This window comes from Erigeron canadensis, chromosome 4 (genome assembly GCF_010389155.1).
Source record: "Erigeron canadensis isolate Cc75 chromosome 4, C_canadensis_v1, whole genome shotgun sequence".
In the NCBI taxonomy this organism is placed as follows: Eukaryota; Viridiplantae; Streptophyta; class Magnoliopsida; order Asterales; family Asteraceae; genus Erigeron; species Erigeron canadensis.
Window position 1 is genome coordinate 20,619,039 of NC_057764.1, and position 15,994 is coordinate 20,635,032.

General features: G+C 31.4%; 2 protein-coding genes across 3 annotated transcripts; one reads left to right on the top strand and one right to left on the bottom strand.

The window, feature by feature from the left end:
• Window positions 1-282: 282 nt before the first annotated feature.
• Window positions 283-8,103, bottom strand: LOC122596080 (GDSL esterase/lipase At5g45960). Of its 2 annotated transcripts, XM_043768594.1 has the most exons (6): window positions 7,982-8,103; window positions 7,398-7,601; window positions 7,149-7,279; window positions 6,241-6,474; window positions 841-1,108; window positions 283-743 (listed from the first exon to the last, which is right to left on the bottom strand). In XM_043768594.1, exons 1-6 carry the CDS (start codon window positions 8,022-8,024, stop codon window positions 553-555), a joined length of 1,071 nt encoding a protein of 356 aa, XP_043624529.1. In that variant the 5' UTR covers window positions 8,025-8,103; the 3' UTR covers window positions 283-552. The 2 variants fall into 2 exon arrangements, with proteins under 2 accessions (XP_043624529.1, XP_043624528.1); XM_043768593.1 differs by lacking the exon at window positions 7,982-8,103 and having other exon boundaries at window positions 7,398-7,754.
• Window positions 8,104-15,056: 6,953 nt separating this feature from the next.
• On the top strand, window positions 15,057-15,917 carry LOC122597127 (ethylene-responsive transcription factor ERF091-like). Its single transcript, XM_043769760.1, has one exon. It carries the CDS (start codon window positions 15,057-15,059, stop codon window positions 15,915-15,917), a length of 861 nt encoding a protein of 286 aa, XP_043625695.1.
• Window positions 15,918-15,994: the final 77 nt, after the last annotated feature.

Here is a 15,994-nt window from a genome sequence, read left to right on the forward strand (position 1 = left end):
AAGGATTAGTCTTTGAAGGATGAGTCCTGGGCACTGTGAATACTCTAAGAGTTCATCCGTCATGATACCCGATTTTGTCAATCTATTAACGGTCCACCCCATTTAATTAGTATCTTTGTGTATGCGAGTGTTATGGTTGGTTTGTGTTTGTGATGTTATGTTTGGATAAAACGATGAGTTGGGTGAACGTACGTTTTGTAGAAATGAAACATGGGAAAGAAGATAATCAAGTTTTCAAAGACATGAAAGGTGAAAGGTGTCATTCTAGCTTGATAACACGAATATAGTAAACCAACTTTTTTATTTCTATATATTTAATTGAATAGTTAGGAAACAAATACATGTACTTCGTATTTATAGATAGAGACTGAATATCGACTTCAAAATTAATAATTGATGTTGTATACCAACAAATTAATACACATGCGCCTTTTTAATTACATTAAGATCGACCGGAGCAAATAGACCATTTTGGCAGTACCACTCCATCTTTGTATATTGAAAAGTCGTAATCATGTTTCTAAATAGCCATGCACTTAGGCCTGTATTTGTTTAGTTGATCATATTATCAATGACCGATTTTGTTGATTCGAAAAAAATTCTGTACATTTCTTCTGATGGGTGTATCGAATCCCAGAATGCATATTTAGATGCATCCAAACACGTAATTGACTTGGGATTGCATAAGAATGTCGTTTCCAATAAACCCGTTCCACAACAACCACGTTTGACTTCTTTAAACCCTGTCAAAAGAAAAAGAAAAAACATAAAAGACATTACTAGAAATTTTTTTAATAAGAGTTAAAACTAGATAAGAAAACTATGGGGAAAAAAACTTACCATACTTATGACCCGCAACTGCGTCAAATAAGGATGAATAAGTATCAAGATACGTGATTCGGGCACCAAATAAGGCATGATTAGATTGCATAAGATTTAGTCGAGCTTGAAGAATGAAATTATAATTCCTTGCTACAGATGAGAAGTAATCAATACAACTGCGATCAAACAATGCATTTTTGGAGAAAAGAGTGATAACAATAGGCAAGCAACCCATTGGAGGTAGCCCAGCAACGCCAATTTTTCGAGCACCTTCATTCCACAAACCCTGATTATAGAATGAATATTACAATGATTATATAAGAAATTTTACAAGAAATTAAATTAGAGGTTTGTATGATATGAATAAGTTGTTTTTCAATTTTCTATTTTTAACGTAATGTTCTTTCAATGACAACGCAAAAAGTTTAGATTGACATACCTATGTAAGAATACTAATTTGGTCATTACCACACTCCCGCCCTTGTGGTATTTTGGTAACTAATCATAAAGTTTAAAAAAAAAATAGTTTCCTCCTAAAATTGTTGTTCATCTTTTATAAACTTTTTATACTACCCATGATTAAAGTTAAGACTTCCGATTTAGAAATAAAATAATACTGATAAAAATATCATTGTGTGAATTTCAAATATTTATCTAACCAGTTTCAAATGTGAGAATAATATTATAAGCCAATAGTACCCCAAACTTTATGCTAACTTTGGGGAAAATATAATTGCATTTATGATAAAGATGCAAACACTTGATTTGAAACTAGGTTCGTGGATCAACAACGAGCCTTTATCCCCGAATAAGCCCAACAGGAAAGTAGGTAACCATACATTGATGAAATCCCAAACCCTATAGGACCACAAAATAAGAACGACAACACACATTTATATGGTAGACATTATTCAATTAATTATTTGCACTACGAGTATAACTATTTATATTCAATGTACATATCATAAACTTTTTGTATGTAGGTGGTTGTCTTTATGGTCATTAGATGTTAGATATGGGAGGTTGAGTAAGATAAATGATACATCAAAATGAAAACTTATGGGTTTCGTTCGGTTTGGTTGAATTTGGGGGTAACAATATCATCCGATTCTACTTGAAATTGCTTTTAGTCGATGTGGACTATATAAACGAAATGGATGTCAATGTTTGGCACAAGTTTTTTAAAAATTTTCAACAATTTTAATTTTTCATTTTAAATTAAAAGCTCTTAAAATTTTAAAAGCTTCTTTTGGTTGGAAAAGCTACAAGCTTTTAGTTTTGAAAACAACTTCAAACTCAACACTAGTACAATAAGCGTTTCTTAGGGATGTAGCTTTTAAGATGTAAACTTACTCTAATACCCTTTCATTCACTATTAGAGCATCAGTTTGGTTCAAGGATCCAGAACTATCTAAAACGTCACTTCAGTGTCACATCAGTTTTCATCATTTCATCATTTTTAGGCCGTTAGAAAGAAGCAGAATGCAAAACACCACTTTTTTCATTAATTTATTTTACTTATAATAATACTTAAATTATTGTTAACTAACTTTTTATTCAAAAATACAAATAAAAATATATCAATAATGAAAACTGAGTAATCTAAGAATAATGAAGTCATTACTCATTACGATTGAAATATCAATTGATAAAAAAAAATAATCATAAGCTAACGTATATAAGTTCTAAAATTTCAAACTAAAATACCATTGTTTAATAACTATTAATAATGTAGGGTTTAAATTATAAAATTGTATATCAAATGGAGGGAAAAAAAGGAGAATCTATCATCTCTTTTGTTGAATCACGTGATTCACCGCCATCCAGAAACAACCCTTTCTCTCTCTTTAAAATGTACATACAACTTTCGATATAAAGTGGTTATCAAATGAAAACCAAATTAAAATGAGAACAAATGAGAATACTTAAAACTACATTTTGATGCATTAAAAGTCCATAAAACTAACATAGTGCATAACTAATTATCATTATTTAAGTGTCCAACAACGCATTGATCCGTTGAAATCCAAAAAATCTCGTTTTTTGTTAGATGGATGCACAAAACAAAAAACGTGATTTTTTTGATTTTGACGGATCAATGTGTTGTTAAATATCTAACTAATGATAATTAGTTATGCACTATGTTAGTTTTATGGACTTTTAATGCATCAAAATGATGTATTAAGTGTTCTCACCGGAGTGTTACCCTATTATCTATATTATATATTAAAAGTGTTATTTTTATAAAATAATAATAACAATAACAATAATAATAATAATAATAATAATAATTATAATAATATATGTTGATAGATGTAAACACCATACACGAAATAAAAAGGAAGAAAACAAAAGAAACACTGACGTTGGACAACGGGGTTTGATTGCCGCATCAAGAACCATGAACCAAGAACCAAGATGGCGGTATGGTTGAGGGGCGACGCTGATTATCCAAATAGGATTTGTGGTCTACATCGAGCGCCATACCCCATGCTCTTACAGGCTTGAAAATAAAGATTAATTACGAATAACAGCTTGGTGGATGACAGATTTACAGAGTTCCAACCTATTTTTAAAGTTTTTTCCATGATGATGTATGTCTAAAAAATATGTTCTTGAAACAAATATACAAAATGATGTATTTGGCAATGCTAAATATATATATATATATATATATATGGAAAAAGTGAGTGTGGGGTTGTTACACACATAAGTTTGATGAAAAATCTCTCACATATTAATATTTTAATATTAATGAATAAATGATGGGCCCCATGATTTTTATGGAATAAAAAACCAAGATATAGAAGATTTTTCACCCAAATTTGGTCTGAAACAACCCCATCTTCACTTTCCCATACATATATAATTAATGACTACCATTATAAAGTATAAAATTTATATTTTTATTTGTTTGTCTTTTTTAGCCATATATATTTTTTAGAACGACATTCTATCCTACTCCTAAATTACACGTATGTCCGATAATCAGGACTCTCGAAAAAACCAATTAATTCACCCCACAAATTATACTCTTATTTTGCAGCTACAAATTTCGTTCCAAACCATTTTAAAAATAAAAGCTCGAGTTAACAACTCTTAAAAAAAGAAACAACTTACAGCTTCAACTATTAGCTACAGCTAATTCTGTCAAATATACCTGATATGTAGGTGTTCATAGTAACCCCTTACAACTATAAATTGAACTACATGAAAATCCAAGAATATGATGCATTTAATGTTAGTTAATGTAAAAGAAATATTAAAGTAAAATAATTATTTAAATGTTGATAATATAATAATTAAGATAATTAAGCTTACAAAGGTTAACATAATACAAGTATATAAAACTGAGAGTATGAAGATTTGCAGAACACATGTATATAAATAAGCAAGGTTGTAAATATCGCTTTTTGGTATCGTCTCGGTTGACCACCGATAAGCAATATATCGGGGATATGTCGGGTATATATCAGATTTATCGAGGATATATCGGGAATATATCATCTCGGTCAACCACCGATAAGCGATATATCAGGGATATATCGGCCGAGATAACCGAGCTTTACAACCATATAAATAAGTGTATAAAGTTGATGCATTATTTAAAGATAAACCAATTAATTATAATGACTTTTATAGTTCCAAGATTTACTGATGTCGAATATGATACACAACACATTTCAATTAAAAGAAAATTGATTGCTTTTATAGTAGTTGGAAGTTAAAATGTTAAATATAATTTTAAAAGCTAACGTGCATAATAACTTTTATATTAAAAATCCATCTTTTAAAAATTATTTTATAGGTACATTTATATTATGTATCTTATTTATAGCCCTTAAGCCTGAATTGAGTAATACTTATATTATTTTATTTGAACATGATTCAGATCCATGAGATGTTTACAAAAAGCTTGAATTTAATTTTGTGAATACATCTGTTGATTTAATTCCAGATTATTATACTTTAATAAGAGAATAAAACTATTTTCTATGTATTTAATATTAACTTAACCATCCATATGTTACATGCATATATTGATTTAATTCCAAATTATTATACTTTATTAAGAGAATAAAACTATTTTTTATGTATTTTATATTAACTTAACCATCCATATGTTAGATGCATATATATATGGATTTAATTCCAGATTATTATACTTTAATAAGAGAATAAAACTATTTTCTATGTATTTAATACTCCGTATTAAATTAATCATCCACATGTTACATCCAAATATAAAAAATAACTGTTTAGTGTCGTCTCTTACGGGTTTTGAGTCTCAATACCTCGACGGTGTATGGGGGAGCTTAAGATGTAGGCAAACCTTACCTATACCTAAGTAGAGAGGCTGCTTCCAGTTTCTACCTAAATGGTAGAAAAGGCCTTCCAACCTTTGCATGGGATGAAGATTGAACCCATGAACTCTGTTTCCAGAGGCAAATGTGTTTACCACTGATCCAACCATGCTGCTTTAAATTATTATGCATGTCCAAATATAAGATAAGTTTAATATTTATTCACACTTATTTAGTTTTATTATAACTGCATGTCAAAATTATTATGCATGGTTCATTAAATTTTTCACTAGCAAAAATGAAGAAAAATTATACATTTACAAGCATGAAGAACTTGACTAATTTTTTCATATCTTACTAAGATCGAGTGTGAAGTAATACATATATATAAAGAATTTAGTATTTTTGTTGTATTGACACTAATCACTATTGATGAACTAGTTGGTACTCGATGAAATATGTATGTGGATATGGATATAAACACGAATGTGAATGGATATGAATACCGACGTACGTGTGAATTATTGCCAAAGTTTAACAAGTTATATTTGACAAATGACAAAGACTGCTAATTATTGATGGATTCATTATCTTTAACTTTAATATTGAATTTCATAAAAAGCAATTCATGACTCTCGCTGAATAGGATTATTTTCTAGATGGGTTTTGACAATAAATGAAGTGGATAAGAAAATACAAACAAATAAGCAATGAACATGGGCGAATTCTCGAGTTATACACTTCGTTTTTGTTTTTGTTTTCTATAAATAGGAAATTTTCCATACTCGAATAAAGTAAACATGCCAAAAGGCAGTACGTCCGAAATATAGCAATTTTGGAAAATAGTAAGACTATACTTTTTGGGTCGATAATTTTATGTTTTAACTGCTATATATTAATGTCACTAATTTTTAACGTATCTAGCTATTCCTGATAAATTTAGAGCCTAAATTGAGCTATGACAATTATAAACATTTATCATTTATATATAAGATAATGTGGGGATGGGATGGAGGGAAGTAATTTGGGCATAGTATCAGATTCAATTTAGACATTCGAGGTAGTTTAAAAGTAGAATTAAAGTAGTTTCCTGTATAAAAAAACAGCAAATTACCTGTAAGAAATCCAACTGTTTGTTCATCACGAAGTCCATGTAGCTTGGAAGACTGTATTTGTGTCTTCTAATTGGTAATGTAAAATAATTCACCACAAAATCATTTGTACCGGCACTCAATATATAGAGTGCATTGTTAACAATTTCCATTGTTTTCTCCTTCCCAATCTTTGCAACTAGTCTACTCTTGTACTCTTTGAAATACTCTAGTTGTTTTGGCAATGAAATGACATTCTGTGAAGAAAGAGATCGATCGGTTAGAATATATGCACTGTGAAAAACTTGTGGTGTCATCATTACAATTTACAATTCTAGCACTTGACTTGCACTTAAAAGGCTAGCAACTGCTAATTATATATGAACTCGTATTAGTAATTACAGTATATAATTAGCAACCGCTAATTATATAAGCACTATGAAAAACTAGAATAATATCTGATTTAGCATATTTAGAATATATGCTAAATCAGATATTAATCATCATTGTGTGTCTCGTTATCCATGGTACGTTCGTGGTTTTAATCGCGAGCATTTGAGGGTTTTTTTTTAATTTTGTGTTTCACCTTTAATTTAATTAAAGGTAAAAACTAAATAAATTGTGGTTCCAGACTAGTGATGGATTAGTTATGTGTTGAGCATGTACAGGATTAGTGTGGTAGTGATTAGGTGATTAGTCTAATGTGATACTCCGAAAACTAGTTACATGAGTTATTGATGACCACTTTTTATAAGTATATATTTGTATACGTAGCAAATTAAAATTTATGTTTTAGCACACTTAATTAATAGTGTAGAGATTAATTCGTTTTAATCACTTTCTTTTGCACCGACATATAATTATTAATCAAAGATAGAGACAAGCTAGGGGGAGAGATAGAAAGTGAAAGAGAAAAGATAGATATACGTACACTTATTGTTGGTGTAAGGGGGTCATATCCGGATCCCGCCGAAGCAAAACTAACCCCAGTCATTAAATCATAAACTGTTAGTGAAGGGTCCAAATAAGCTGGCACATTGTCCTTTACTCCAATATACCTAGCTACATATTATTCAAAAATTCACAAATAAAAAAGTTAATATTATATCAGGATCATGATCAAGAATGCAAGAAAACTAAATCAACATATTGCAACATTTTATGGCATGTGACAACTTACCAATCATATCGCTGGCTAATAGTCCATTCGTAAACCGTCCAGTTGGCTTTCGATTTGGATAATCTCTTCCATAGGGTGGAAAATTACCTTTGAAAGGAGTAGGAATAAAGTTGTTGTTTCCGGGATCAGAAGTAGAGTCTCCAAATATCAGAATAGCAGAAACCTTATGGTTTTTTGGACCTTCTTTCATATGGTGATTAATATCTGGTTTAGCATTGGATATGTAGATCAAAGGAACATGAATTAGTAAGAAAAGTGTAAGCTTTAATAAAGAAATATTGAAATAAGAAATTGCCATTATTATTGTGGAAAGAAATTCAAGGAGAGTAGATATGACTTCAAGAGTGAAAGATGATATAGAAATATGGCTAACTTGGCATGCAATCTTAAAATAGCCTTATACCCTTTCAAGTGTGGTTGGTTTGACTTCCTTTTCCATATTCACCCTCCAGAGCTACTATAATTTTATTAGTATTATTACTTTTATATAATGGATCACAAAGGACACATATCACATATAACTACATAACAAATTAAACAATGTATAAAACCACATTATTGTTGAGTATATATGCAATGCATACCTAAGGCTCCGGACCAAAGCGTTCCTCCAGCCTTCAATTTCATCTTTTCCCCATCGGAACCCCCCGGGAACGCCCGAAACAGTGCCCCGAGGGATGTTCTTGGTCAAAAAAACTGAAGGGGCGTGATAAATGCGATGGAGAAAAGAGGACGTGCTTGTGACGCGGCAAGCAGATGGCGTGCTTGTGACGTGGCAAGCAGATGGCGTGCTTGAAACGCCTTATTCCCTACAATCTAAAATTTCCGGTGTTTAATCAAATTAATGGAATGATTACACATAGTGCATTACAATTTGACTGCAACCAGCAACTTTTTTGTCCGCGCAACATGCAAAAGGAAAAAACTAATTTGCTTAAAAATTTATCAAATTTGTCTCAAAAATCTATTATGATAAATAAAAAACTCTTTTTCTACGAAAAATAACCTTAATATCATATTTCACTAATGTAAGAAAAAAATAACAACTGGTTATAAATTTAAAAACTTTGGCAAGATGCCGCAATGACTTACAGAGTATGAAGGGCTAACAAGCATATCGACCAAGAAAAGGCAAGTTTATATATTACATCAAATTAACTTAAACACAAATTAAAAAATTGCTACAATAGATCTAAGATATTCAAGCTACTATCACCTTCCATAGAAAACGGATCACTTGATTCTTGTGCTTCCAAATAGATCGACCACGTACCACCAAATTAACCCACATAATCCTTAATTTAGTATAAATAAATAAAAATTAGTTCACTCAATTTTCTACAATTATGTTATTGATGATAACCCCAAAAGTCCCTCAATTTCTATTCATTATTTTAAAAATCTTTATTTGAAATATTTGTAAAACATATAGCACCACCACGCCACCACCTGTCACCACCGCTACAACCATCACACCACCGCATTGCGAGCATATAACTATATATAGTTATATATCCCTCACTCACACAATTGTCGTGGATAATTATACAAAGTCGGTGGTGTCGGATGCAATCACTCCTAACCTAGTCATGTATTCTCACTGAACGACTTACCGGTTGGTACGAGTATAATTAGAATTTAGCAAATAGTTTTGTTAACATATGATTGATGAATGAGTGATTCTATGTTTCGTTTAATCTATAAATGTGTAATCTCATTATATGCCAAATTTGAATTGAAGTATGTATTACGAGTATTGTTGAGCGAGTGAGCATTTATGAGAATAAGATCGACACAGTTGGGAAAATGGGAACGTTACCAAACATTTTGGCCTAGCTGTCAATTTATATAGCTTTTCGTGACAAATAAATAAGTTTGTTGAATTAAAACAAGAAAACTGATTTTAATTAATTAATTAAAAATCTTATTGAAGTCGTATATAACTGCTCCAAAAAGTTTCTTCTAGAGTGTTGTACGTACGTGTCTGGATGATGCTCATGCTTGAACTGATCCTATGTATAACATTAAGAAATTATTTATACATTCTATCTTTAACCATTTAATACATTCAATACTTAATGACTGACAAAAACAATATTTAATGAGTGACAAAAACAAAGAGACCTCAAATGTTCCTTGACAAACCATAGTTATAGTTGCTATTTGGTTTTTTAATTAGAAATACACATATATTTATTAAGAAAAAATGAAAAGAGAAAGAAAACAAATTATTAATCAAAATTGAACTTGATACAAATCCAGATTTAAGCAAAATATTATTCAAGCATGAAACGTGGATTTTTTTAAAAATAAATGGTTTTCGCGAAGTTGAATATATATATATATATAGGGATGAGAATATAAGGCTGGTGGGTGTCTAAACTTAGGTGGGGAACACCCACATATTATTTTTTTAATCCATAAAAATCATGGGGGCTCATTCATTTATTCATTAAATAAGAAATAATAAAATATTAGTATGTGAGGGGTTCCACACCTAAACTTAGGTGCTGGACAGCCTTATATTCCTTTATATATATATATATATAATAACACTCCGTTGAGAACACTTTTAAAATAAGAACGGTGAGAACACTTATTTTGATGCATTAAAAGTCCATAAAACTAACACAGTGCTTAACTAATTATCATTATTTAAGTGTTTAACAACACATTGATCCGTCAAAATCGAAAAAGTCACGTTTTTTTTGTGCATCCATCTTGAATGCATATTCATCAATATGATGCATCCAACAAAAAACGAGATTTTTTCAATTTTGACGGATCAATGTGTTGTTAAACACTTAAATAATGATAATTAGTTATGCACTATGTTAGTTTTATGGACTTTTAATGCATCAAAATGTAGTTTTTAAGTGTTCTTATTTGTTCTCATTTGATTGTCACCATATATATATATATATATATACCTAAACTTTGTAAGATATATAACACCTTTTAACATAAACTAGAGGGAACCTGCACAAAATAACGGTAATGACGTTGTGGCGGCGACGATGACAACTGGTGCTGGTGACGGTGACGTCTGGCGGTGGCTACAGTGACGACGGTGGCAGTTGCGATTGTCGGTGGCTGCAGTGACGGGTGGTGACGGATGATGGTGGCAACAGTGAGTAGTCTTGGTTATTGTCTTATTGATATAAAAACAATTTGTGTAAAAAAAAATAGTGTGGCTACCTTAAGAGTTAGAGTGATTTATTTCTACCAAATATTCTAAAACAAGAGTTGATTGTCAACTGGTTTTTGACTTTTAGTCTTTTAAACGAGACCGCAACCAAAAGATATATTATATATATACTTTAAATTGTAATGTCGGCTTCTGTGAGGAGGAGTATTGTAGTTAAAAGTACTCTCCTTAATGCATAAGGTACGACTCGTTGTTGCACAACCAAAATAATTAACGGTCTTAATGACAGTTATCTGACTTGGCTAACTAACGGTAGTTACAAAAGGGTATTTAACGAAGTTTGTTTTAAAATTTAAGTTTTTTTAACTTTTGCCACCAAAGTTTTGTTTTATTTACTTTTTGCCACAAATCTTTTGGTCTTTAAGCTTTTTTCATCAAAAGTTTATTTATTTCTTATTTTATCACAAAACTTTTACTTATTAAACTTTCACCATGAAACCTTTTTTTTATATATATATATATTTCCCCTTTTAATTTATGCCACATAACTTTGTTTTTAAAACTTTCGCCGGACAAGATTTGCTTTCAAGCTTAAGTTTCTTAACTTTTGTACTTTTTTTCACATAGCTTTGCTTTTTTTAAGTGTCACTCCGAAAGTTTTTTTTATTTGCTTTTTACCACATAACTTTTACTTTCTAAATTTTGTTGTCAAAGTTTCGGTTTCTTTACTTTTGACCACAACTTTTATTTCTTAACTTTTGCCACGAAATTGTCTTTTGGCTTAATATTTTTTAACTTTTGTCACGAAAGTTTTGTATCTCCCGGGCAATACCCGGGTAGAAATACTTGTTTCAATGCAATTTCAAAAGACAGCCGTATTGGGCCATGGGCATTAATATTCCCCATTGTGGGTTTGTGGCTCACAAAATATTTTTCTCTATTTTTATTTGGCCCAAATTCTGATCCATTCGACCTTTTTCTTGGGCTAGGCTGTATCTGCTTTTTTTCCCTTTATGTATTGGATTTAACTAACTTTATTTTGTGATTACGACAAAAATATGTATTGTCTTGAACTTCCAAAGGGTTTCTCTCTCTTCTCTTTCTCCGCTCTCTCATCTCTAACGGCTCTTTCTCCTGGATTTTGGATCGGAGATTGAGCCTATGATTTCGAGATTTAGATCGTGTATTTGAGGTTGAAAGTTTGAGATCGAGATTATTCTCATCCGGTTAAAACTTCCACTCCGGTGGATCTAACCCTAATTTTTACACTTTTTGGGCCGGAGGTCCCTTCCACTTCGGTGGATCTGGAAGCAGCCTCTCTACTTTATGTAGGGGTAAGATCTGTCTACATCATATATCCCTCGTACCCCGGCTTATGCCGGGATTAAGTACCGTTGCGGTTAATACGACAACGTATGTTTATGGTTTTTTTTTATAAGCCTATTTCGGATTTAATTCATCCTCACATTTCCTTCTTATGGTTTTCTTTTGGTTTTGCTTTTTGACTTTTCTTTAGATTTTGATTTTTTTATTCGTTTAGAAATAAATCGATATATGTACGTTATATGTACTCAATATGAAAACTTTTGAGCCAGGTTATGGTATTGGTTTTCACGTAAGTGCATATCGAATAAACCCAGTAAGCTAGCATAACAAACCGTATCAGATATTAACGTAATCGAAACAAGTGAAGCAACGCGAAATTAGCTATTTATACATTACCTCTTCATATTCTACTTTCACAACAAATGTTAAACAAATGTTAGTATTCAATCGCATGTTGGTAAATATCTATGCTATATGGCCAGACCAGTTCTTGGATCAATTGTTGAAGAAACTTCTCCCTTTAATAGCTTGGTTCTAAATTCGTATGGATTGAAATCCCGGGTAAACTTGACCTTTGTATTAAAATCGAAAATCAAGATCAAAGATAAGTTTTGAATCCTTGATTTTAATCTGGTCATGATCCACCAAACTTTACTAGCAAAAGCTTTAAAAATCTTCATCTAGTATGTATTCTACTAGCCATTAGAGTGTTAGTCTAGTGGTCAGGGAGTTTTTCACAATGTGGCTTCTTTCTTGGGAGTCTTAGTTTCGAATTCTGTCATATGCAAATTTGGTGAGAATGCCCTAACAACGTCATACTCATCTAACACATGATGAACAAACCCTCTAAGGCGTTGTCAAGAGTCGAACCGACATGAATACACCCACGTAAGGGGTGTTAGCCATTTATCCGCTACAGTTTATCCTTCTCCATTAAAATTATATATGAGAACTTTCTCGCTGTTTATGCGTAGTACTGTAAATCTGTAATCTAGATGTTTTTAAACAACTATATACTTTCATATTCATTTTGTATCCCACCTTGTAACCGATGAATGTTCGAAGCCTAAAACTGGACCCCTTTTAGTTTTACCGATCAATCCAATAGATAAGCAGTTTGACTAACCGGTTCAATTAAGTCGTTTTTTTTCTGCAATTTATTTTATTTTAAAGTTATAAACTTATAATTTTACTTATTGCCAAAAAAGAAAAAAATAAATTAATATGGCTTTAGTGACTAAAAATTGGACATACGGTGATTGCATTAATATCTGTGGCTCTCTACCCATAACACTACAAGAAAAGCTGCTTTTAGTGACGCCAAAAGTCGTCGCTATATGTCACTTTTGTTTGATGGAATTATAATTTCATCAACATGGTTGAAGATATCGGTAATCAACCAACCATCAATAGGTGGATTAGTATATATGATAAAAATTGAGATTGAAATGTTTTGGAGTTTAGAATATGAAAACACATATCGTTGAAACCAATTTTACTGTTAGAAAAAGTATAAATAAAAAAAACTCTATATTTTAGAATATATAGACTGAATTAATTAAGTGATTTTATTTTTGACCTTATTTCGTAATCTACAAATAACCCTCCTGTTTTTGTTTTAGTATTATATATTGCCAAGCGTGTGATGATCTTCTAATTATTTATCTTTTGCCCAAGAGATACTCTATCATTTACTTGTGGTCGAAGAAATGTCTTCATTTGCGGTTCTTTTACACCAATACTAGTTTATACACTGGATACAGTTCTTGGTGCATGTTTACTTCGGGTTTTCCTAAACGCTTACTAATTAAAAGACGTTGCCAACGATATATACTACTAATGGTATAATTAGCGGATTTATGTATATAAATATGCGAACATTTTAACCTTTGGTTATCTTTATAATAAGTGTGTAAGATTTTTCTTTATTGTAGAAATATTCATTATGAGTTTACATAGATATAGAAAGCAAATGGCAACAAGTTGCACAATTAATTTTTTTAATAAAAACAAGACGTTTAAAAACTACATTTATATATAAAGTTACTATATATGCATGACGCATTGGGCCTTGCCAAGAAGCTCAACGGCCCTATATGAGAAAAAAAAAATGTCAAAAGCAAATAGATAAACATGTGTTGGTTGTCAATAGACACCTTCATATAAATCAGTTTAGACAATAATTCAACCATATATCTACATGGCTTAAGCCAATATAGTTTTGGACATTAAATTATATGCTTGTTATTGGCAAAATTTTGAGAACCTTGTTGCTTGAGAGGCAAGAGGCGGCCTGATTCGAGATTGTTTGTTTACTCTGATTCAGTCGAGGTGTTCCCAATACATCTTTGTATTTCATATAGGAACTCCCAAAAAAAGAAGTTATGATTGAGGCAGTGAAAAATATAATGGTAGAAAATATAAAACGGCCCAAGTAGCTATTAGTATTAATATTACCAATACGTGATATGGAGTGCTACATATTGGCGATCATATATTCCCCGATTTTTACAATATAGAAATGTAAATTGTCGTATTAAATCGCTATTTAGATCTTGCGATTTACAAAATGGCAGCAATCTGACTCACGATTTGAGAAGCCAGCAATTAGATTTCAGTTATACGTGATAACACATTTTAACCGGGATGTATTACAAGAAAACATAGTTATTAAAAATGATGCTTTATTAATTGTCCATCAATTGGTTATTAAGCTATTGATCGTCGAAACAAGTGTGTAAACTCATGACTATTAATTAATTTGAAGGAATGTTTCGAAGTAGTGTCTTAATATGTACTTAAGTTACCATGAAATTAATTGGCCAATGGGAACATAAATATATACCATTCAAGAGGATTATTTGATTAGAGTATATACTTATTTGACTTCTAATAAATCCACCACTTGTTTATTGTATCATTTGATTACAAACATAAGCAAATTATTATTAATATTATCAATTTTAGAGTTTATACCAAAGTCAACACTCCACCCCTCCTTTCCTTCAACCTTAATCATCAAATCAACCTTGATTTATGCTTATACATTGCCAAAACTCCAAGTTTCTTATCATTTTCCCATTCATACTTACAAATGAGTTGTTTCTAGCCATGTATTAGTTTTTTTGTATATATATATATATATACATCTCTAAATTCCATTGTTTTCCTTTCTATCTTGAGATATGGCTGTCGACAAAAAGTTACAAACATCTACGTCCGAAGGGATTTTAGAGAACGTATGGGCAAATTTCATTGGTGAAGATTGGCATACAAATGACGAAACAGAGATAAAAAGATCCGATGTTTCCAAATCATGGGAGGAATTGCCGAATCTTGATCTTGATAGAGATCACGAATCATTGGGATTTTTGAAAAGGCTACCAAGCCTAGGAAGATGGATATCAATGGGAGCGGACGAATGGGAAGAAATCCTTGATGGAATTGTCATTCCTTCAAATATTTTGGATAATTCCTGCGACTTTACTTCAAAAGGTAGTAGCATGAGTAAAAATTTGTCAGAAGTTCATGCTGACAAAGTTGATAAACGTTACAGGGGAGTCAGGAGACGTCCATGGGGAAAGTATGCAGCCGAAATTAGAGATTCATCAAGAAAAGGAGCAAGGCTTTGGCTTGGAACTTTCAAAACGGCCGAAGAAGCAGCATTGGCTTATGATAAAGCGGCATTGAGAATTAGAGGACCAAAAGCTCATTTAAACTTTCCTGTCCAATTCGTAGAAAATGAATTGGGCATCACTCATCCACAAAATGATTCAAATGATCTTTTAGGAAATTCTCAAGGGACTAATTATTCGACACATATTCATAGCTTCCAAGCCAAAGATTGCAATGCAAATAAAAGGGCTTTTAGAGAATGGGATGAACTCAAAGAAGAGTTAGTCATGGATGGACCATCACCATTGAAAAGATCCGAAACCTTGGAAGGATCTTATTGGGATGGCAACATTTTTGAGGATCATGAAGTTGGTTATTTCGATAATATATTGTCCAAAGGCTACGAAGAAACAAAATTTTTAGATTTATGATATAGTCATTGAAGTTATGTCAGAATAATTTTGTCAAATATTATGGATTTGTATGAAACATAATACTTTACGTAGTA

Bases quoted from the DNA above. Each gene is read 5' to 3' on its own strand.
- LOC122596080 (XM_043768593.1), bottom strand. From the start codon at position 7,695: ATGGCAATTTCTTATTTCAATATTTCTTTATTAAAGCTTACACTTTTC. The intron at 6,475-7,148 runs GTACGTATATCT...CTTTCTTCACAG, and splicing joins CCCTTACACCAACAATAAGT to AATGTCATTTCATTGCCAAA. The intron at 1,109-6,240 runs GTAATTTGCTGT...TTCTATAATCAG, and splicing joins AACAGTTGGATTTCTTACAG to GGTTTGTGGAATGAAGGTGC.
- LOC122597127 (XM_043769760.1), top strand. From the start codon at position 15,057: ATGGCTGTCGACAAAAAGTTACAAACATCTACGTCCGAAGGGATTTTA.